General features: G+C 43.2%; 1 protein-coding gene across 9 annotated transcripts in view; it reads left to right on the top strand.

The window, feature by feature from the left end:
* The window catches only part of LOC125937436 (interleukin-36 gamma-like), a 123,639-nt gene that overhangs the window by 77,834 nt on the left and 23,827 nt on the right, over nucleotides 1-21,978 (top strand). For 2 of the 9 annotated variants that reach the window (XR_007462378.1, XM_049652134.1), the window contains exons 3-6: nucleotides 7,563-7,706; nucleotides 9,527-9,636; nucleotides 11,081-11,143; nucleotides 21,502-21,647. Coding sequence is in view for 5 of the 9 variants with exons in the window: in XM_049652131.1 (XP_049508088.1) it covers nucleotides 9,527-9,636; nucleotides 11,081-11,143 (173 nt within the window). In the remaining 4 variants the exon portion in view is untranslated. The other 7 variants (XM_049652132.1, XM_049652135.1, XM_049652133.1 and 4 more) reach the window with 6 other exon arrangements.

The raw sequence follows: 21,978 nt of genomic DNA, 5'->3' as shown, positions 1-21,978 counted from the left end.
GAGACACGGAATCCAAAGCAGGCTCCAGGCTCCAAGCTGTCAGCACAGAGCCTGATGCAGGGCTCAAACCCACAAACCGCGAGTTCATGACCTGAGCCGAAGTCGGACGCTCAACCAACTGAGCCACCCAGGCGCCCCACTTTATCATACTTTTAAATAAAACATATTTTGTTTTGCAAAATATGACCTGAACCACCTGCACCAGGATCACTTGGGGAGCTTTGTAAGAAAGTCTATTTCTGGGCTTACCCCTGGGCCTGCTAAATCAGAAGCTCAGGGTGTAAGGAGGTGAGAATTTGCATTTATTGTTATTATCTTTAAAAAAATGGATATGTGCCACATGATTCCAAACCCCAAAGTATAAAAAGTCATATGGGTTTTAGCAAAAGATTGAATGTTTAAAAAAATTAATATACATTTTATTTTAGCATAGTTTTACGTTTATAGAAAAGTTTTGAAGATAGTGCAGAGAATACTCATTTATCCCACACTCAATTTCCTCTATTGTTAACATTTTACATTATTAGGGGCAATGTGTCATGATGAATGAACAAATAATATTGATACATTTTTATTAACTAAAATACATACTTTATTCAGATTTTATTAGTTTTTATCTAAAGTCCTTTTATCATTCTAGGATCCCATCCACATTATAATTAGTCATCCTATCTTCTTAGGTCCCTCTTGACTGTAACAGTTTCTCAGACCTTTGTGTTTTAATGACTTTGACAGTTTGAGGTATTTTGTAGATTTTCCTTCAGTTGGGGTTTGCCTCATATTTTTCTTATGATTAAACTGGAGTTACAGGCTTTTGAGAGGAAGACCATAGAGGTAAAGTACCAGTCTTATGACATCATATCAAAACTACATGTTATCAACATGACTTATCAGTGTTGACCTTAGCCTTGATCAGCTGACTGAGGAAGTGTCTCTCCGATTCCTCCGCTGTTATATTACGACCCCCCACCCCCTTAACACTGTATTCCTTGGAAGGGAGTCAATATAGGCCAGTGCACACCTGAGATATGGGGAGTTATGTTCCACCTCTTCTTTTTTTTTTAACGTTTATTTTTTTGAGAGACAGAGAGACAGAGAATGAGTGGGGGACGAACCCATGAGACATGACATCATGACCTGAGCTGAAGTCAGATGCTTAACCGGCTGAGCCACCCAGGTGCCCCTAATGTTCCACCTCTTTAAGGGAGAAAGTATATACATAAATTATTTGGGTTTCCTCTGCAGAGAGATTTGTCTGCTTTCCCCATTTATTTATTTATTCAATCATTTATTTACATCAGTATGGACTCACGGATATTTATTTTATACTTTCAGTTCTAATCCAATGCTATGTTATTTATTTTATTGCTCAAATTGTTCCAGCTTTGGCCACTGGAAACCCTTCAGCTGGCTCCGGTGTCCCTTTGACATACCTAATTATTGCCTCTCCCCGTGCCCCCTTTCCTTTCTGGAACTCCAAGTGGCACTCTAGGCTCATCTTGCACATTTCCTGATCCAGCCCTAGAATTTCAGACATTTTCCCAAGGAGCCTTAATTCTTTTTGTTAGAGAATTGTATTAAAAAGTATCAACTGGGCACTAGCTATGCTTACTGTCCTGGGGAATCATTGCTTCTAGGCTCTCCCAGCTGACCGAGCAAGGAAGCATACATGTGTCTACCAACTCAGGCCTATATATATATTTATAAATATTTCTATTTGTAGCCATCTATACTATATTAAGCTAACCCTGAGTTCATACTGATGTCCCTAACTCTAACCCATTACCACATGGATCACATTAGCCTTTTCCCCATGCTTGTCTGTAAGTTCTCACTGTAATAGTGAGAAACCTGTCTGCTACCATCCACCATTCACTTGCTTAACTGTCCGATTCCAGAACCCATGTATACTGGTTTCAAAGCTGTTCACTTGTGCTCCATACTCCATGGGCTACAACTTTACCATCTGTGTGCAGGGCTTATGTACAGTGTCTTTGCCTTTTGTCTTACACGCGTCGCTCATTTCCAGAGTTGCTTTGGGTCAGCACCTTTCTCAACCACTCCCTTCAGTGATGTTATTTCATACCTTCCTAATACACTTAGATTCTTTTTGCTACAGTGTGCATTCCAGCCTGGGATTTAAAAAATGAAGTGAAGTAAATAAAATAAATTCAATTAATTTAAATACTTTTGTACTTAAATTTTATATTTGATAAATTTAATTTTATATTTATTTAATTTTATATTTTAACCCACGCCCCCCAAATATAAAAAGACCTACAGTTTTGAAATCATCATCACTCAAACAGTGAAATTTTCGAGCACACATTTTTTAATGCTTGCTTTTTTAAAAAGTTGTATATATTTGGTACTTTCCTACTGTTGTATAATTAGAAATTCTAACAGTTTCTCACCATCTACCTGCTGTGTGTGTGGGCCCCTCTTAGGAGACAAGGGCCACAGGCTCCCTGAAGTTTCCAAAAGCTCATATGTGAGTGAGTTTGGAATGTAAGATGCATTTTCTGATAGGAAAAAAAAAACGTAGTAAGTGATGATTGGCTTCCCAGTCTCATCCACAAAATCCCACTCAGTTCCTTTTTTATTTATTCCCAGCTGCAATAGTGACATTTTACTAATCTCCGACCCCATGGAGAAGACTTTTTCCCTGGGGAAAAAAAATCCAGATTCCACGTGAGTTTTTTAAGATTGCCTTTTGACAGGGACTGGACGTTCCTTGAGGCAAATGGTAGGACAGCGGGACCTGCAGAAGTATCTTGATACGGGCGGAGAACCCACGGGAGCTTCCCAGTGGTAATGATGAACTTGGAAATTCGGGAATGAAGGAGAATTAAGGGTATATTCTGCTAAACGAAAACAGAGGGTGTTCACTGCTATAAGGCCTTCCAGAAAGGAAGCTGGAGCTAAGCACTATCCGTACAAACTTTCAGACATGACGAAAATGTTCTCTATGTTTGTTGTGCAGTAGCCATTAGCCACTTGTGGCTACTGAGCACTTGAAATGTGCCTCTAATGAGGCCAAGGAACTGAATTTTAAATTTTATTCAGTTTTACTTACTTTACATTTAAATAGCCACCTGTGGCTCGTGGCTGCCATATTAGACAATGCGGTTCTAAAGTATGTACTTCAGGTATAAAGAAAATGATCCCAGATGGAAGATATAGATATAAGAAGAAATGACGAACCAAGAAGATTACTAAATATGTGGGCAAAAGGAAATTAACTCTCATGCTATGAAATAATAGTAATAATAATGATGATGATGATAAAATACGTAGTTTTGAAAGTATATGGAATTAAAACATGTGACAGTAGAAGCATAGAAATTGGACAAAGTTGGGGCACCTGGGTGGGTCAGTTGGTTTAGCATCCGACTCTTGATTTCTGCTCAGGTCATGATCTCACCGTTCATGAGTTCGAGCCCTATGTCAGGCTCTGTGCTGACAGCATGGAGTCTGCTTGTGAGTCTCTCTCTCTCCCCCCCTGTCTCTTTCTGCCCTTCCCCTACTCATGTGCTGTCTCTGTCTCTCTCAATATAAATAAATAAACTTAAATTTTTTCTAATTGGGCAAAGTTGATGTAGATGGAGGTGTTCTGCCATCCTTGAATTGTCTGAGAGGAGAATAAAGTTCTTCATTAGCATGAATCTTAAGGATACATGGGGTACTTCTAGGATAAGCACCAAAAGAGTTGAAAATAAATATAGAGGTATATACATTTCAGACTAGTAGGGAGAGAAATGGAATGATAAAAAATATTCAAACCAAAAGAAAGCAAGAAGGGGGAGGAGAAACAGAATAGGAGTAATGAAAAAAAACACCATAACAGCGGTAGGTTTTTAAACCCAAATGCTCTATTTCATTGATTTTAAGACACACAAGGAGTGCCTGGGCAGCTCAGTCACTTGAGCATCTACTTCGGCTCACGAGTTCTCAAATCTTGTGATTCACAAGTTCAAGCCCCACTGACAGCTCAGAGCCTGGAGCCTGCTTCAGATTCTGTGTTTCCCTCTCTCTCTGTCCCTCCCCCGCTTGTGCTCTGTCTCTCTCCCTCCCTCAAAAATAAATAAGCATTAAGGGGGCCTGGGTGGCTCAGTCGGTTAAGTGTCTGGCTTTCGCTCAGGTCATGATCCCATGACCTGGTGAGTTTGAGCCCCTCATCGGGCTCTGTGCTGACATCTCAGAGCCTGGAGCCTGCTTCGAATTCTGTGTCTCCCTCTCTCTCTGCCCTCTTCTGCTCATGCTCTGTCTCTCTCAAAAATAAATATTAAAAACATTTTTAATAAATAAATAAATAAACATTAAAAAAAAGACACACATTTACTTATATTTTTATATTTCTGAAATTGGGAAACACATGACAGGCTATGGCATCATATGAACCCTGTCAGGGTGTGTTAACTTGTCAGAGTTTTTTTTTCTTGGTCATCAGTTGAGTTTTGTGGATCATTGTTATTACATGTGTTGAGTTTAATTTCTGCTGAAAATGTTTCAAAAAGATGCCCTCTGACTTGGCATGGAAACTGAGTAGTGGGGTAAACAGGTAATTTTAATGAAGCTTTTTTTTTTTTGCCAAATACCAACAACTTTCAGAGACCCAAAAAAGAGGCTACCCACAAGTAGATGAAGCTCTTTATACTTTGCTTCTGAGATATGTGCAATGTAAAACAAGAGAAATCGCCAAATTCCTTGGAATTGATGAAAGAAAATTTGCCGCATGGAGAAGCTGGTATGATTGATCTGTGCATTTGATAGGGCTGTTGTTGAGATGTTATGACATGGTTTAATTGGTGGCATTTCTCTTTCTTATTGATCTATAAAACTTTGGTGTATCTTAGAATCCATGATGTTTTAGAGTTGATGTAAGTGGTTTGTATGATAATGTTGATTACGCAAAGCAAAAAGAACTGAATTATATGCTGTTTGCTTTAGATACATCTAAAGCATAAGGGTGGAGAACATTGAAAGGAAAAGGATGAGAAAAGATATACCACACAAATACTAATTAAAAGTCTTCTGTATCTGACAAAGTAGACTTTAAGACAATAAGCATTCGTAGAGATAAAGAGGATTTCTCCTTAGAGATAAAAGTCTCAGATCACCAGAGAGATATAAAAATTATAAATTTATATGCACCTAATTAACATGGCTTCAAAATGCCGAAATCAAGATCCAAATAAATCTATGAATCTACAGCATAGTAGGAGATCTTAATATCCCCCTTACATAATTGATAGAATAAAAGATAACAGTGAGGATAGAGAGGATCTGCTCAATAGAATTAATACATCTGACTTCATGGTCATGTATAAAATACCGTACATAACAACTACAGAATACATGTCAAACATTTACATGCAGACGTTGGTGGAAAAAATGTAAGGTTGAAAGGAGCAGACTGGGGGCGGGTGGGTGGCTGAGTTGTTAAGCATCCGACTCCTGATTTTGGCTCAGGTCATGATCTCGAGGTTTGTGGGATTGAGTCCCGCATCGGGCGGTGCACTGACAGTGGGAAGCCTGCTTGGGATTCTCTCTCTACCCCTCCCTATCTCTCTCTCACTCTCTCAAAATAAACATTTTTTTTTTTTTTTTTAAAGAAAGGGAGCAGACTGGCAGTCAGGAGATTTTAGCTAATAGCAACACTAATAATGGGGATTGCAGCCATCCCTTTAATGACTTCCAAAAACTTTCCTAAGGCAAACATGAACTTACATAATTTTCTCTGCTTTCTTACTCTGTTTTCTATTCTGGATTCGCTCCTACTCACTACTTAACACTATGGACTCTTGAAAGTTGCCAGTCTCCTGAACCTCGTGCCAATGATGAGACCTTGCTTATGGGCCTCTCAGATGCTGGTTGGATGGTCTGCTGGGTATGTGGCTACCACCTGACCTGGATTCCTTATTGCTGTGCCCTCCCATCTGTTGGGACCTGGTGCTATCTGTGTGGGAGCCTTCCCACAGAGCATTCCCACTCTCCTTTGGCCACTATGTTCTGGACTGCAGGCTGCATGTCTCCTGTGGGAGTCTGCAGCTGTCTCTGTTCCTCAAGCACTGTCCAGCTCCTCAGGCCTGGCTAGGTCTACGGCAGGGAATTCACCTTGCTGCCTCTCCTGCTGTACGTGCCTGGACAAATCATGAGAAGTGCCAGCATCCTATGGTGATGCAGGATGCAGGAATCAAACCGATTTCAGTAACATTCTAATTCTTTGACTGTTGGATGACAGAATTTATACTCAGTTGGGTTTCCCATTTTTTAACTTCACATTTTCCTTCACAATCTCATCCCTATCCCAAAGGCTTATCAAGAAATTCTCCAAAGATCTCTCTATATTAGGCATTTAATAGACAATTTAGAGATTTCTATTCCAGCTATCAAGGGGATCACATTTTTCAGATCTTTAGACCAATAATGAAATACCCTGCGGCAGTTAAAAATAACGTAGAAAAGTACTGATGAGATGAAATACTATTTGAGATATCATCTTGACTAGGAAAGGCAGGATGCATTGTAAATAGGGAAGGAAAATAATTTGTCAGACACATTCCTGTCATTGCGTGTTATGTAGATGTGAGCATGGAAGAAGGTTTGAAGATAAGACCCTAGTCTGTGCCCCATTTAAAAGACAGAGCTGTGACGTTCTCAGAAAAGCCTAGGCTGCCTGGAACTCAGTTCGTGATCTCAGGGAAATTGCTTCACCTCGGTAGACTGCTCTGGCTTTTACAGTGGAAGCTGGGAGGACAGCCCCAGCCCCAGGATCAGCACAGGATCTGGGGACATAAGGAATGCAGGGGTCTTAGTCCAGCCCTGGATTACTGAGAGCACACAGAGGACCGTGGTGGCTGTTACTGTTGCCCCTGTGCTATTGTGCTGTTGCTGGTGACCCAGTGGCTATGACCTTGCTTGGTCACGTGGATTTTCCTCTGAGTGCACCAGCTGTTTTTAGCATTGTAAAACACAACCATACTTATTAACTGACAAGAGCAAATGCAATGCAATGCCAAAAAAAAAAATAATAATAATAATAAGTAAATAGCCAACAGGCTGTAGGAAGAAGCCAGTTCTTGGTGGGCTTGATCAAGGAAGGTCCGCTGGGGATGTGTTGCATGTCCCCATTGAAGAAGAGTGAACAGAGGAGATGTGGATGGGGGTGTCAGTGATGTCCTGGAGTGCTCTTTAAGGAGAGGTGAAAGGACAGTGTTTTTCTCTGGGACGTGGGGCCCCACCTGGCTGAACTCTGGGACTGGGGTAAAGAACCACCATGAGGACAAGGACTTGCCCACACCTCCCAGGCTCGGTGTCCGGGCTGGACACTGCATCTCCCCTTTCCTTTCGTTCGTGTCTCTTTCCTACACCTTCGCTGTTGCACTGGATCGGCAGCCACACAGCCTGTCTCAAGTGCCTTGAAACGTGTTGAATGGATGTGGCACAGTCCTTGGCAGAGTGACACTACTCCACAGGAATTTGTTTATTCCTTTGGGGTGGAAAATGGCAGGCAATGAGTAATGACTGATACCTAAGATGCTGCTTATTATTGGATAAAGGAATGCACTGCTACATTTGCATACACACTCCCAAACCGATTCTTCAAAACGAGGACCAGACCTGGCCCCTCCACATCAGAGATCCTGAAGGGAGAAGACAAGCAGAGCTCCAGGAGCCACAGAGCGTGGGGACCCTTGCCGCAGGTAGGTGGTACTGATGCGGGTTCAAGAGACCAGTTGACATAGATGGGGAAGCAGAACAGCATCTGGACCTGCCTTGCTTTTTTTCCCATTAGAAGCATGCCCTTCTGTGGATTTTTTGACTTTCTAAGTGATATCTCTGACACCTGCCCAGACCACCTTGCTCTCAGCCCCATGAGCAGCCTGAATGTCTTCCAGGGGGGCTTCTGCCGATAAGCGGGGCATTGCTGGAGGGCCAGGCAGACGCTGAGCTTAGGAAACTTGCCAGCCCTGCTAATGCTAGCTTTCTCTGCTTTCAGCTGCTAGAGAAGAAGAATCTAGAAAGTACTGGTCTTCAGAAAAGAGATTTGGGGACCCTAAATATTTTGAGTGTTCTTAGGTGAAAAGACATGGATCTCAGATGGCTGAATGCACTGCTTCTCTAGGGAGCTCTGGGGAAACCACCTGCATTTATTTGGATACAGGTGGGAAATTCCAGAAGTGGCTCACAGGGATCTCCCAAGTACTTCAGCCTGTGGGCATCATTCTGTCCCCCACCAGGACCACCACTGTCTTCATGCATTTTAGTACCCACATTTCTGCCAGACATTTCTTTGTCTAATGTCATGTGACTGCCAGATTCTCTGACTTCTCCAGTGCCACCAATTCCCTGTGTGCCTTGATCTAGCCCCAAACTGCAAAGAGATTTGTGCTTTGTAGATGTGGGGAATGCAGCCAAATAGCAAATAACTTAAACTCAAGTGGTGACTCTCCATGCCCTTAAAGATCTGTCGGGTGTCCCCACCCCCTAGAGCCACCCAGTGGCCATCCTTCACTGTGGCCATCCTATCATTCACTGTCCTTGCTGCCAAGCCCCGGAGCCTTTCCTTGCCATTTTTTATTTTTGCAAAACCATTTAGCCCCCTTTGTCCCGCTCCTAAGCCCTTCTCAAGGGATTGGGTTTCCACACAAACTGCCCATCTCTGCAAACTTCTGACCCTTGAGAATTTACTACCTTTGGGTTTTTCATCTATATAATGGAGATAGCAATTATTTCCTCACTTCCTTCTCTGAACTAATGTTGGGGAAAGTTCTTTGTGAAGTGAGTGAAATGTGACTTGCAGAATTGAGGGGTGTTTAGAAATCTCTCTCCTCCAAGTCCTCTCAGTGAAGAACTCCTGTGTCATCCCTTCCCCAAGACATTAGGAGCTGAGCCTCCTGGGACCTTTGGAGGCTCAGTTTTCTATGACAAGAGGCTACAAAAACAAACAAACAAACAAACAAACAAAACAAAAAAAACCTGCCTTTCTTTGCAAAGATTAGACTACAGCAGAGGGTTGGCAAACTTTTTCTGTAAATGTTGGGACAGCAGCATTTTAGGCTTTGCTGACCAGATGATCTGTCTTTCAAATACTCATCTCTGCTGTTGAAGCCAGAAAGCAGCCATAGACAACATGTAAAAAAGGACATGGCTGTGTTCCAATAAAACTTTACTTAAAAAAAAAAAAAGGCAGTGGGACAGATTTGTCCTGTGGTCTGTAGTTAGTTTGGTAATCCCAGGACTAGAGCAATGCACTTTGAGCTTTCTGTTTCATTTTTATCAAATGTTGTCAGGATCCATGAAAATGATATTATGACCCACTGTTTAGAAAGCATTGCTGTCCAAAAATCAAAGAAGGAGTGATAGGAGAAGCATGGTCCATTCTTACAAGGCCTTCCTGGACACAGCAAACATTTCTGAGCAGAGAGCAAGGCTGATGGCCTACTAAGCACTTGTGGTGCCCAGCAAGGTTTCCTGGGTTCGGAAGTGTCATAACTGACCTCCTTCCTGCCTTTAATCCCAGGTTCCTGTTGAGTCATTTCATTGTGTTAAATATGTCATTTTTGGAGGACTCAAGTGTGAAAATGGAGTCTGAAGACCAGGAAGGAGACGAGTCCCAGTGCTGCTCAGAAGGTAAGATTCTTGCAAAAGCATCCATACCAGGACCAAAACATAACTCCTAAAGCAGGACCTTGTAGGTCTGTGCACAGACCGGTTCCTCCCTGTTGACCTTGCATGGTAAGTGACCTTTGAGAACTTCTCTGGCAAATGCATTAGACCAGAGAAGTCCTTGAAGGGAAAATGAAGTTCTGTCATGGGTGCCTAGGTGCATAAGGTGATAGATAAACAGATCACCTTCACCCGGAGATCTGGGGCTTCGAAGTGAACCAGCTGGATGGTTCTGAATCCTCCCCCAGCCTGCCCAGGCAGAGGAGAAGGCCCTGCAGTAGAAGGAGTTGTCTGGGTCTACGGTGGGAAAAGTACCCTGGCTCAGGACTTTCGATCATCCCATGGAAGAAGGCACTCTGGTGTTGGTGTTGGCTCAAGGCATATGAAAAGAGGAGGCTTTTGACCCAAATGACTGTCTAGTGCATGAAGTGTGAAGGGAGGGGCACGTAACAGGGGCCTTCAACTCACACGTGGAAATCAGAATTCCCAAACTAAAAGTAAGACATTTGTCTGACAAATATGGATCTGCCAACAGAGAGGTTTGGAAAGCGCTGCTCCTGCTCTTGGAACACAGGCCATGTGGTGGCCACCATGCACCTCCTGTCCCTTAGGCAGCAGGAGTGGACACCAGGAAGGTCCAAGCACCAGATACTATAATTATGCAACCTTGGGGGACTCCAAATGGTGATATCGACTCCTAACTCTGCCGTTGTTTGTGGCATGTGTGGAAGCAGTAAAGGCTTCCTCTGACTTCCAACACAATCCTTGAGAGTCTCTGTCTGAACTGAGTCTGGGGCAGCTCCACCTTCCACCATCTTTCCTCACCAAGGTGCAGTCTTCCTGCTTCTTAGAAGCATCGACTGTCAGAGCTGGAGGGACAGACAAGGAAGGGAAGGCTCAGAGCGGTGAGAGGCAGTCAAGTACACTACAAGGCAAGTCACTACAGCCAATCAGTGAGCAAGGCCAAGACTGCCTTCATACCAGAGCACAGCGTTTGGGTTTTCTTCTTCCCTAGGTGCTATGTGCTCTCCATGTGCAAAGGTTGTTTGGATTGTGACCAGGGATTTCATTCAGGCATTTCTCAAACTTAATGTTTTATCAGCTAGAAGCTTCCAGATTACTCTCAGAGTACTGTGGGCAATGTATCCTATACCCCCTGAATTAATGCAACGCATGTGTTTTTAATAACTAAGGCTTCTACAGAGTTCTGCATCCAGAAACTGAGTTCGTTCTATTTCATCTCCATTTCTACCATTTTTGACCAGGAAGGCTATTTTTTGTCATTACTGTCTCTTTGCTTTAGCGTTTCTCAAAACATACAACAATAAGTAAAGCATGGCCCCTGATGTTCCTGAACCCCTGGAAAATCCCAATTGTCATGTGCTAACCTCACTGTCTCTGATTCCAGACTTGGACAGAAGCCCCCTGGAGCCAGACATGAGCCTCACCTCACAAAGCTCTCCCTATTCAAGTAAGGCCCCTGGGTGAACCAATGAGGGTGGCGACAGATGAGGGTGGGCACGAGGCTGGTGCCACGATGTTCTCGTAGGGGCGTCAGAGGATCAGAGGCTGGGGGTACCTAAGGGTGCTGGGATGAGGCCGAAGGCTTTTCCTTTGTGGAAACGAATCTCAGGAGGGTCAGTAAGAAAGATGAACCCTGGATGGGCCTCGGGCTTTCCAGAGAGGTGCAGGGAACACATATCACTGAGTGGCCCAGGAGAAGAAAGGTTTTGAGCCTAGGACTCTTCCATGCCCTTCTGACCTTTGCCATGAGGCTGGCAAGGCGGACCTTCTCAAAGAATTTACGAAAAACAGAAACCTGACCAGCAGAGGGCGCACGCGAAACCCTCACCGCGGAGCGTGCCTTGGCTGCCCTCACAGATCTAGATCACAGGCTACTGCATGAACCTCACAATAACCTTAAGAAATTTCAAGGGCAGAAACCAAAGGCGTGAGGAAGGCTGCCTGCCCCAGGTGACACAGGCAGTATTGGTGACAGATGCTGGAATTTAAAGGTACTGTGACCGCTGTCTGCCCAAGTCACCATCCTCTGCACAGGCAGAGTCGGGAGGCCTCAGCATGAGTCCCAGGTCTAGTGCGGGTGACCCTCCTCGCTGGTAAACGGGAGGTGAGCGCACACAGGCGCACGGCCAGCCCCCCCGCGACTCTGCGAGGGAGGTTGCGTCAGGCACTATTGCCGCTCCCACTGCTGCTGTTGCTCCCGCTGTTGTTTGAGAACGGACTCCCCAGAGGAGATAATTACTAGCACAGTAAAACACGGACACCTCTGATGTGGCCTTGAGAAGGGAGTCTGAAGAACGCGGGTCAGGCCAGGAATGATGTGCGAGAACACCAGTTAACGACGATGCAGCACAAGCCTCAGTGTGAGACGATGGGGGGCGCGACTCAGGGTGCGATGGGAGGGAAAGAGAAGTAAAAGAAGGACAGGTTTTGGAAATATTTAAGAGGAAGACAGCCCAAAGCTAGTGCTGGACATGCAACGTACAGAGCATGTGTGGGTGTCTCCCCAGACCAACCGGAATCTCAGGGCAGGGGGGACCAGGCGTCCATGGTCCTAAAATGTCACCCATCAGATGATTTCCTGTGTAGTCTCCTAGGTACTTCCTACCTAGTTTCTCGCCCACCCCACTCTACTCTTCCACTGGCCCTCTAAGGATCTGTCCCACCAAGGCTTTGCTGACAGCATGATGCCCCCAGTGACAGGCTGCAGGAAAGAGGGTTAAGAAGAATAAAGATCAACATGTTCTGAGTCTTTTATATGGCTCAGATACCTGGCTAAGTGCTACTCGCTTGAATAAGCATTTTAATCTTCCCAATACCCCCTCCAGGGAGGTACTATTATTACCCCCTTCTCACAGAGGAGGAAGTTTAGAGAGATACAGTTACTTTTCCTAGGTCCTAAAGTAGTAAGTGATGGGAATTTGGATTGAACCTATCTGTGAAAATGGATAACCCATGTGTTTACATCAGGTTTTAAACCCATAGTGTTTACATGCTAAATTGCTTATAAGGCAGAAAGACTTGGAGGGGGAGAAATTTTGAGTGGGCTGTGATGTTTGAGGCCACAGGAAGGTAGAGGGCTAGGGCTGAGACCCTTGCATGTGGGCTAGAAAGGATTGCCTGTAAAAGGGCAATCTCAGGGAATTTAATCTGTAGCAAGAACAGAAGCACCCTAATCAGAGGTTCCTTTCATAGCTGGTCACTCCTCCTGCCCCCATCCAAGATCCTGGGGTAAGGTGAGGCAGGTGAGGGCAAGAGGAAGGTGTCTTGGGAATAGAAGGAGAAGACCCGTATCCATCCTGTACTCTGCTTGGCAATGAGTTAACTGCACAGAGATAATAGCCTTAGGAGTGGTGCCCTCCAAGCATTTTGGATCCTAGTTACCCCAATCAATGAAACAAAACTGAGGGCACTCCGTTTTGAAATATGGGCATTAGTCCATTATGAAACTTACACAAAAGTAGAAAGTTCACAAAGACTAAATAAAATAGGAACTGACATTTAGTGGTTTCTTCCCACATTCCAGTGGATTGTGTGGCTTGCCCAACTGCCACGCCCCACCCCCATCCCAGCAGACACACACCTAGCGATGCGCTGGCAAATGTTTGACAACCAGTTCTCTGGGGATGGGTGGGAGTGGGAGGGAGCTCTTCCTTGGAAATCTGGGAAGAGAAACGTATTCTTTACACAGCCCCAAAGCAGATCCTGGCCCCTGATCTGCTTTCTGGAACTGTAGCCGTAGCCTACATATTACTAAAGACTGCCAAGGAGAGGAAAAGCAAGGCGAATTTCATAATGTTAGTATGTGCTAATTACTTCCTGGCTCAGTCAGCAAAATCCTTTAAGAGAAAGATGGACTTAGACCAGCACTCACCAGGTAGCAAACAAGATGGAGGGAAAACACTGCTTTGCTAAGGAAGGGGGCTGGTCTGCCTCCTGCAATCTAAGTTCACTGCAAATCACGCCCTCTCCTTTTTTTCTTTCTTTTTTAAAATTTTATTTATTTATTTATTTATTTATTTATTTATTTATTGGAGCTCCGCAGGGCTGAGAAAGACAACTGTTAATGCATGGGCCATAGAAGCTACAAAGTGGCTGCTTTCATAGTAGATAAGATGTGGGGCCCCACATCTTTATGAAGCATGGTCCTTCAAGAATAAATATATAAGTATATTTATTCCAGTGTACCAGGCATGGTCCCTTAAGAGTTAGGTCCGGTCCGTCTTCCAGCCAGTATCAGACTAAGGATATTTATGATCTCATCTGAGCCCATTCCGAATTATCTCAAGGCTGCATAATGAAATTGAAGGACCTCTCACAACACACATCGGTGGCTCGATGCCACTGTCAAACAAGAGGTGTCAGTCGCTAGAACTCCCAAAATGAAAATAAACACAAACAAAACACATTAAATATTAGTTAAGTTACTTACGCTACCATACAAAGTGGAGAATTCTTGAAAATATCGTAACTACAAAGTAATGTTGATTATACATTCTCTTTGGGTTGTAGTCAAAGAAAAAGGCAATTGAATTGTTAAATCTGGCTATTCATCAAGTCACTTTAATTTTTCGATATTAGTCATGTTGTTTTGGACTCTGTATCAGCAGATAAATCAAATGAGTAAGCTAATTGTGTATCAAGATTTTCAGTTAGAAAGTAATAGCATAGCTCACTGAATTCTAAAGGAAAGGCATAGTGTTTCAGTAACCTGGTGGCTTTGGTCTTAAGATGATACAAACAGGGTTTGCCTTTCTAAAGGATACGAGCGGAGGGGCACCTGGGTGTCTCAGTCGGTTAAGCATCCGACTTCGGCTCAGGTCGTGATCTCGTGGTTTATGAGTTCGAGCCCCATGTCTCGGTGCTGATAGCTTGGAGCCTGCTTCAAGTTCTGTGTCTCCTTCTCTCTCTGCCCCTCCTTTGCTCATGCTCTTTCTCTGTCTCTCAAAAATAAATAAATGTTAAAAAAATTTTTTTAATAAAAATTAAAAAAAAAAAGTATACAAGAGGAAAGATCAACAACAGAACAAAAGGAGGCACCAACCTCCAGACTCCAAATTTTCACTAGGTTTTCCCAGTGCAGATCACAATTTTTGAGCAGGTAGGAATCACCCAGACTTTAATCATTAGATCTGTTACATGCAGCCTAGGAAAAAACCAAACCCATATAAGCCTCCAACCTCCCCTGCCCCCAAATTTGTACCTGCCTCCTGAGTTCCTATCCTGATTGCCTGCCTGGCAGCCTAACCCCACTTTAGCATCTGGACTTTGCCTTGCTTTGGACCTAAACCCTGATGAGTCATGAGGGACCTGTGCCTGCCTTCAGGTTTCCCAGAAGCAGCTTCTCCAGGTTCTTTGTTATTGGTTCCTCCCACCTGTTCACACCCACTGCCCCATCCTCCCCCACGGGGGACTCAAAGACAGTACCTTGCCATACCCCTTGGACCCTGGACCCCACTGGACCTCTCTCAATGCACCTGCAGCTGGACCAACTTTCCTAGAATTCATCCAGCATCTACACGATCACTTATTACAGAGCTTGCATTGTCCAGGCTGGCCTCCTGGAGGAGATAACCAGTAGAGCCTGGCTATATCTCGAAAAACAGAAGCACCTGGGTGAGGTTGGGCATGTTTAGGAAGGCAGCAAACCCACAGGCACTGAGATCATCACTTCCCAGAAATTTATTTCACCTAGAACTTTGTAATTAACCACACTCTACTTTTTATAGCCCAAATGACATACACTTTACAAAAATGCTGATTCAAAGGGGTGCTGATTCAAAGGGGTATCACTCAATGACCAAAAAGAATGAAATCTTGCCATTGGCAACAATATGTATGGAACTAGAGTGTATTATGCTAAGTGAAATAAGTCAGAGAAAGACAAATACCATGTGCTTTCACTCATATGTGGAATTTAAGAAACAAAATCGATGAACATAAGGGAAGGAAAGGAAAAAATAAGATAAAAACAGAGAGGGAGGCAAACCACCAGTGACTCTTAAATACAGAGAACAAACTGAGGGTTGCTGGAGGGGCATTGGGTGGGGGGATGGACCTAATGGGTGATGGGCATTGAGGAGGGCATTTGTTGGGATGAGCACTGGGTGTCATATGTAAGTCATGAATCACTAGGTTTTATTCCTGAAATCAATGCTATGCTGTATGATAACTCATTTGATTTTAAATAAATACATTTAAAAAAATAAAGGGACAAATGACACTGAAAGCAAAGCCCACATGCTTGCTGGGTGAAGACAGCATGTTATGGGGGGGGAAGCTATGTTATTATTTGCTATTGTCTATAGAGATAAATGTTGACACAAAATGAACAAACCTTTTAGAATCTCTAAAGAAAGAGAGTTTTATTTGAGCCTAAGTTAGGACAGTTGCCTGGGAAACACCCTCTTCGCAGGGAAAAACGTGCTCCAGAGAATAAACCGTTTTTACAGGGCTATATTCTTTTTTACAGCTTGCAAAAGCCCAAAAGATAACAGGTTAACATATAGGCAGGAATCACAGGTTTTAATGTCAAGGAATGCAGGGAGATAGAGATCTTAAGGACAAGGTGGTTTCCCTTAGGCTGTGCATTTACAAGGCAGGTGTACAATGTGTATTTGATGGGCCATAAATCAGGCTTTGGGTTGGAACAAAGTTTATGTACAGTCATGCTGACTTAGAAATCTAAAATGGCTTCCCTTCTATATCAGGACTTTAGAGAAGGTCTCATCATGAAGACTACTCAAAGAACACACAGCAGCTATTTATTCAGAGTTTGCTGTAGCAGAGGAGTCAAGCCTCCATCACTTGCATTTGGCAGTGATTCAAAGGCAGACAGAGGAGTGGGTAAGCTTTATGGTAAAAAAGGTGCCTATTGACTGGCGTTGTTGGTCTGGGATGCTGGAGCTGGGGCATCCTAGGTGCTTGGTTTGAAGAGCATAGTTGGCTTTCTCTGATTGGTCCTGAAATGGAAGTGAGGACAAAAATAGAAAAGCTGGCAGCCATTGAACACTTCTGACTCTGGGCCCATTGCTATAGAAGCTGAGGGTTTGAGTTCTGTTGTCCCAGATATTTGTGTATTCAGTCTCCTCCTGTATTGAGATTCACATCGGTGTTTTCAAATTTGAATTGAGTGTTTTTTTCTTTCCCTAGATCTTTCCTCACTCCCACAGGTTGTCTGTGTGTATGTTGGAAGTATAGACAAAGTATCTGGGATGCACAGCTGACTCCAAAGTGAAACAGGAGCCAAACTGTTCCTTAAGGAAGGTGAAGAGATCCTCATTGTTCAGTGAGTTCAGTTCTTTGATGTTCTTTTTCTGAAATACAAAGGAGAATTTATTTGGTAGCCAGGCTACTTTGTGAAGGAAAAAAGGAAAGATCAGGCAATCTTTGCTAAAGTTTGGGTTTTCAGCCTTAGCAGTCAGGCTTCCCACCTCTCTGAATTGGGAGGACAGGGGACATTTCTTTCCCACATCTCTTACCTTCCTTTGCAATGAGAGATGCTTTGGCTCTTTGACTCTATCACAGGAAGGACAGGGCTCTCCTTTAGAGACAATGAAAAAAAAAAGTGATCTTTCTTGGTACGAGCTTCTCTGAGTGTGAAGTTGATATATAAAAGGTCTGTGGAAAAAGTCAGAAAACTGGGTCAGCCATAGTCGTAGAAAAATGATCTTTTTTTTTTTCTCTTGACATTTCTGGTACAACACCCTCTTTCCTTTAGCACCGTCATCAAATTCTTACACCTGAGTTGGCCCAGGAGCCAAGAACATTCCGATTCTTGGAATTTCCTTCTCCCCCTGGCTCCTTCTTCCTTCCAACCCTTCCACGTAAGCTTCTTTTAGATCCAGAACCCCTTTGGGGCCATCCACTCTTGCCCACCACTAGCTGGTCTTCGAGGCTGTTCCCCAGGCGGCAGTCCTTTGCCCATCCCAGAGAAGAGAGTGGCTGAGGGCTGCATGGGGAGAGTGGCTTTATACAGGCCAGGTGGGAAGTGAGAGAGAACGAGAACCATTTCTGCTGAATAAAGCAAGGTGGAGGGTCACCTGGGATTGTGGTGCTTTTGTCTGGAACTGCTTTGAGCACCCTGCCTTCTAGAACCAGAACTTACTGGTTCGGGTCTCGAATAGTATGCATATCTAAGGTTATGGATTTGATTTTTATTCCTGAAAAACAGTACCAGAGATTGTGAGTAGTGAACATACCTCAGTTCACCAGCCTTGAATCCCCACTTTGCCCATTGGGCTCAGGCAATATGTATTTCTCTCATTAGTTTTTCACTCCAACTCATTGACCCATTCGTAAGGGAACATTGGTAACTAACCACACCACTCTGGGGTCAGACTCTGTTGGGGCCAAATTTCTGTTCAGTTGTTTGCAATCTGAACAAGTTACTAAACTTCTCCACTTTCATTTTGCCCACCAGTAAAATGGGGATCATAAAAGTTATCTTACATAGGATTGATATGAGGAATGAGAAGGGATTCAATGAAAGTTCATTAGTAGTAGTAGTAGTGTTAGTATTGATAACCGTCTCTTCTGCACCCTTTCACTGGTGGGCCCATGACATCAGCAATGCCCAGGTGGCATGGATCTCTGCTGTGTTGGGCACCAGCTGGACCGACGGTGAGGACAGTGAAAGGGTGCTGATGATGGGGTGAGGCAGGAAGCACCCAGGAGCAGCAGCTTTGTGTCAGGAAGGGTATGGAGATGGCAGGAGTCTTGAGGAAAATTCAGAGGTGTTGTGCCCACCTCTGTGGAGCCTGTCTGAGTGAGAAGGACGAACTGCAGCAGTGACCAAGGATCTGCCTGACTATAGGGGGTTTAGGGATTCAGTTGGTCAGCCAGCCTATGGGAAATGGGGGTGAGGGACAGTTCTAGACAAGGAACTTGTCCCTGTGCCACCTCTGATAGGGAAGATGACCAAACATCAGTGGTTGAATTCAGGTTTTGCACGGGAGAGGGTATGAGCCCACATATAGGACTGATGATTGAGTCTACTTCAAGCAACACATATAAAATGTGATTGATGTGGTAGGATTATCTTGTGGATTAGCATTTATACTATATAATTATATATAAACATAAACAAACATAGCCTTGTTTCTGACTCCATAAACATGACACCTTTAGCATGGCTCTATGGTTTGTACCCTCTTCGTGTCACCTACTGACTTTAGGTCACCTGAGGAGCTTTAAAATTACAGATCTGGGTCCCATCCCCAGTGACTGCCTCAATTGGTTTGGCAGGTGCCCAGGCATTGGTATTTTTTGAAAGCTCCCAAGTGATTTTAACGTATGGCCAGGATGAAGAGTCATTGTTCTATAGGGTTGGGCTCCTAATTGGAAACAGTTTGCACCATCAGGCAATACAGTTTCTGATAGCAGTTAAGCTCCCCTCCTAGATTTTCTGATACAAGATGAGTCATGTTTACAAGTTTGTATCAGCAGAAGAACTACTTTCCTGACCTTGTTTTTTTCTTTGACTATTCTGACTCCAGAGTCCTTTGGAAATCCCACTGGGAGATGATTTAGACCAGGGATGCGTAACTTGTTCTGTAAAGGGCCAGACAGTAAATCTTTCCTGTTTCACAGGCCATATGGCCCCTGTCATGACTACTCAGCTGTGCCTCTGTAGCACAAATGCAGCCATACACAATGTGTAAATGCGTGGGCAGGCCATAGTTTCCCTGATTTAGATGATGAGGTCTGACATCAAGCTGATGCCTTAACTGGATGAGACTTTGGGAGCCCTCGGGTGGGTATATGTGTATTTTGCATAAGTGAGGAAGAGAAATAAGGCAGACTATGACAGATTAAAAATAAATGCAAATTCCTTGACATTTCTCTCACTGAAAGATGGCATTTATGTGCACTCTTCTTGAGTCAGTGCAGGTTCTGTGATTGATCAATAGAATATGACAGAAATGAAGGATTGCCAGTTTCTGAGTCCAGGCCTTCAAAGACCAGCAACTTCCACAGTTCTTCCACTCTTCTGGAGGTCAGGATACTTGATCTAGATCTTGGAACCCAGCTGCCATTCTTACTATTGCCTCATCAAGAGCAATAAAATGGGAGTGGATTGATGTGAAATAATGAAAGTAACAATTAGTCCATAGCTCCTTGGTAGAGCAGATTAAATATATTGCAAATTATTTGACATTCTTCTCCACGAGAGGGATGGTCAGTGTTTCCTCCCCTTGACTCTGGGTGGGCTCTGTGATTGCTTAACCAATACTTACTAGAATGAAGTAGAATTTTGCCATTCCTGGCCACTCCCAGGTCTTAAGGATGGGCAACTTTTTTTTTTTAATTGAGATATAATTGATACATAATACCGTGTAAATGTACAATGTGTTTGATACATTTATATTTTATAGTATAATTACTGCAGTATTTAGCTAACACTCCTTTATCATATCACATAATCATAATTTCTTTTTTTTATATTGGGAGCAGTTAGGATCTGGTCTGTTAGCAACTTTCAAGTTTATAATATAGTATTGTTGATTATCATCACTATGTTGTGCATTAGATTTCTAGAACTTGATTATGAGTTGCAAATTTGTCCCCTTAAATAACATCTCCCCAGTTTCCCCACTGGTAACCATTCTACTCTTTGTTTTTGCAAGTTCAGGTTTTTGGTTTTTCAGATTCTACATGCAAGAGATATCATATAGTATTTGTTCTGTCTGACTTATCTCACTTAGCATAATGCCCTCAATGTCTATCCATGTTGTTGCAAATGGCAAGTTTTCCATCTTTCTCATGGTTGAATACTATTCCATTGTATATGTATACCACATCTTCTTAATTCACTCATCCATTTACAGGCGTTCAGGTTACTTCCATATCTTAGCTATTGTGAATAATGCTGCAATGAACATGGGTGTGTCTCTTCAAGATCCTGATTTCAGTTCCTTCAGGTACATACCCAGGAGTGGGATTTGGTTTTTACTTTTTTTGAGGAACCACCATACTGTTTTCCATAATGGCTGTGCCATTTTACATTCCCAACAATAGTGTAAAAGTGTTCCCTTTTCTCCACATTCACACTAACTTGTTATCTCCTGTCTTTTTGATAAAAGAGGACTGGTAGCTTTTACGTCATGTCTCCTAAAATATGTATTCTTGCACACCAGTGGGAAATTGTAAGACCTCAGAGAGATTTAGGGCATGCCTGAAAGGTCCTTTAAGAACCAGAAGCCTCACAGGTAACACAAGGTGGAGAAAACTGTCTTGAAAAGAAATGTAGGTGTGTTTTTCCCCTAATGGAATTGATTCTAAATTGAGAATGCAAAACATTTTTAAAAGAATTAAAGTAGATTGGACTGAAAGGGACAGAGAAGTGAAAAATAAAGAGGGGCCTTAACATATAAAATGTTATATAAATGTTATATCTATATATCTATATCTATATACTAAATATATAATATAATATATAAATATAATAAATAATATATAAATTATATATAGCATAATAATATATATAAGTACAATAAAAATAATGGCCCCAAAGATTACATCCTAATCCCAGAATTTGTGAATATGTTACCTTACGTGGCAAAAAGGGTCTGCAGGTGTGATTAGGTTAAGGGTGGCTCAGTGGGTTAAACGTCTGACTCTTGGCTCAGGTCATGATCTTACAGTTTGTGAGTTCAAGCCCTGTGTCGGGCTCTGCACTGACAGTGCGGAGCCTGTTTGGGATTCTGTCTCTCCCTCTCTCTGCCCTTCCCCAACTTGCTTTCTCTCTCAAAATAAATAAACTTAAAAAAAATAAAAAGACTCAACTAGCCATTGCTGTCTTTGAAGGTGGAAGGGAGACATGGAACACAGGTGACTCCTAGAAGCTGGAAAAGGCAAGGCAACGATTCTCCCCTAGAGCCTCCAGAGAGAGCATGCCAACATCTTGATTTTGGCCCAGTGGGACCTGTTTTCCACCTCTGACCTCCAGAACTGTAAGATCATGTTTGAGTTGTTTAAGTTATGAAGTTTGTGGTGCCTCTTTTACAGCAGTGATAGGAAACTAACACAGACCTCCAGCTGTCATTGGGCAAGAAGGAAACAGGCTGAGAAAACTGCTCTGCTGCAAACATCGGCTGTTCCATATGGAAAAGGAAAGATGACTCAGAGGGTAGAACTGATAGTCTAGGGCTAGAACCTGCTCCTGAGGCCCAGGGGGGGTCCCTAGTCAAGGAATTGGTGATATGTTCCCAGCCGGACTTCCAAACTGCTATGAACCAGGGAATGCTATGTATGTCTAGACGGTCTCCTTTTAACAGGAAGATC

The sequence above is a fragment of the Panthera uncia genome (assembly GCF_023721935.1).
Source record: "Panthera uncia isolate 11264 chromosome A3 unlocalized genomic scaffold, Puncia_PCG_1.0 HiC_scaffold_12, whole genome shotgun sequence".
Lineage (NCBI taxonomy): Eukaryota > Metazoa > Chordata > Mammalia > Carnivora > Felidae > Panthera > Panthera uncia.
This window is presented reverse-complemented; position numbering and strand designations above follow the sequence as displayed.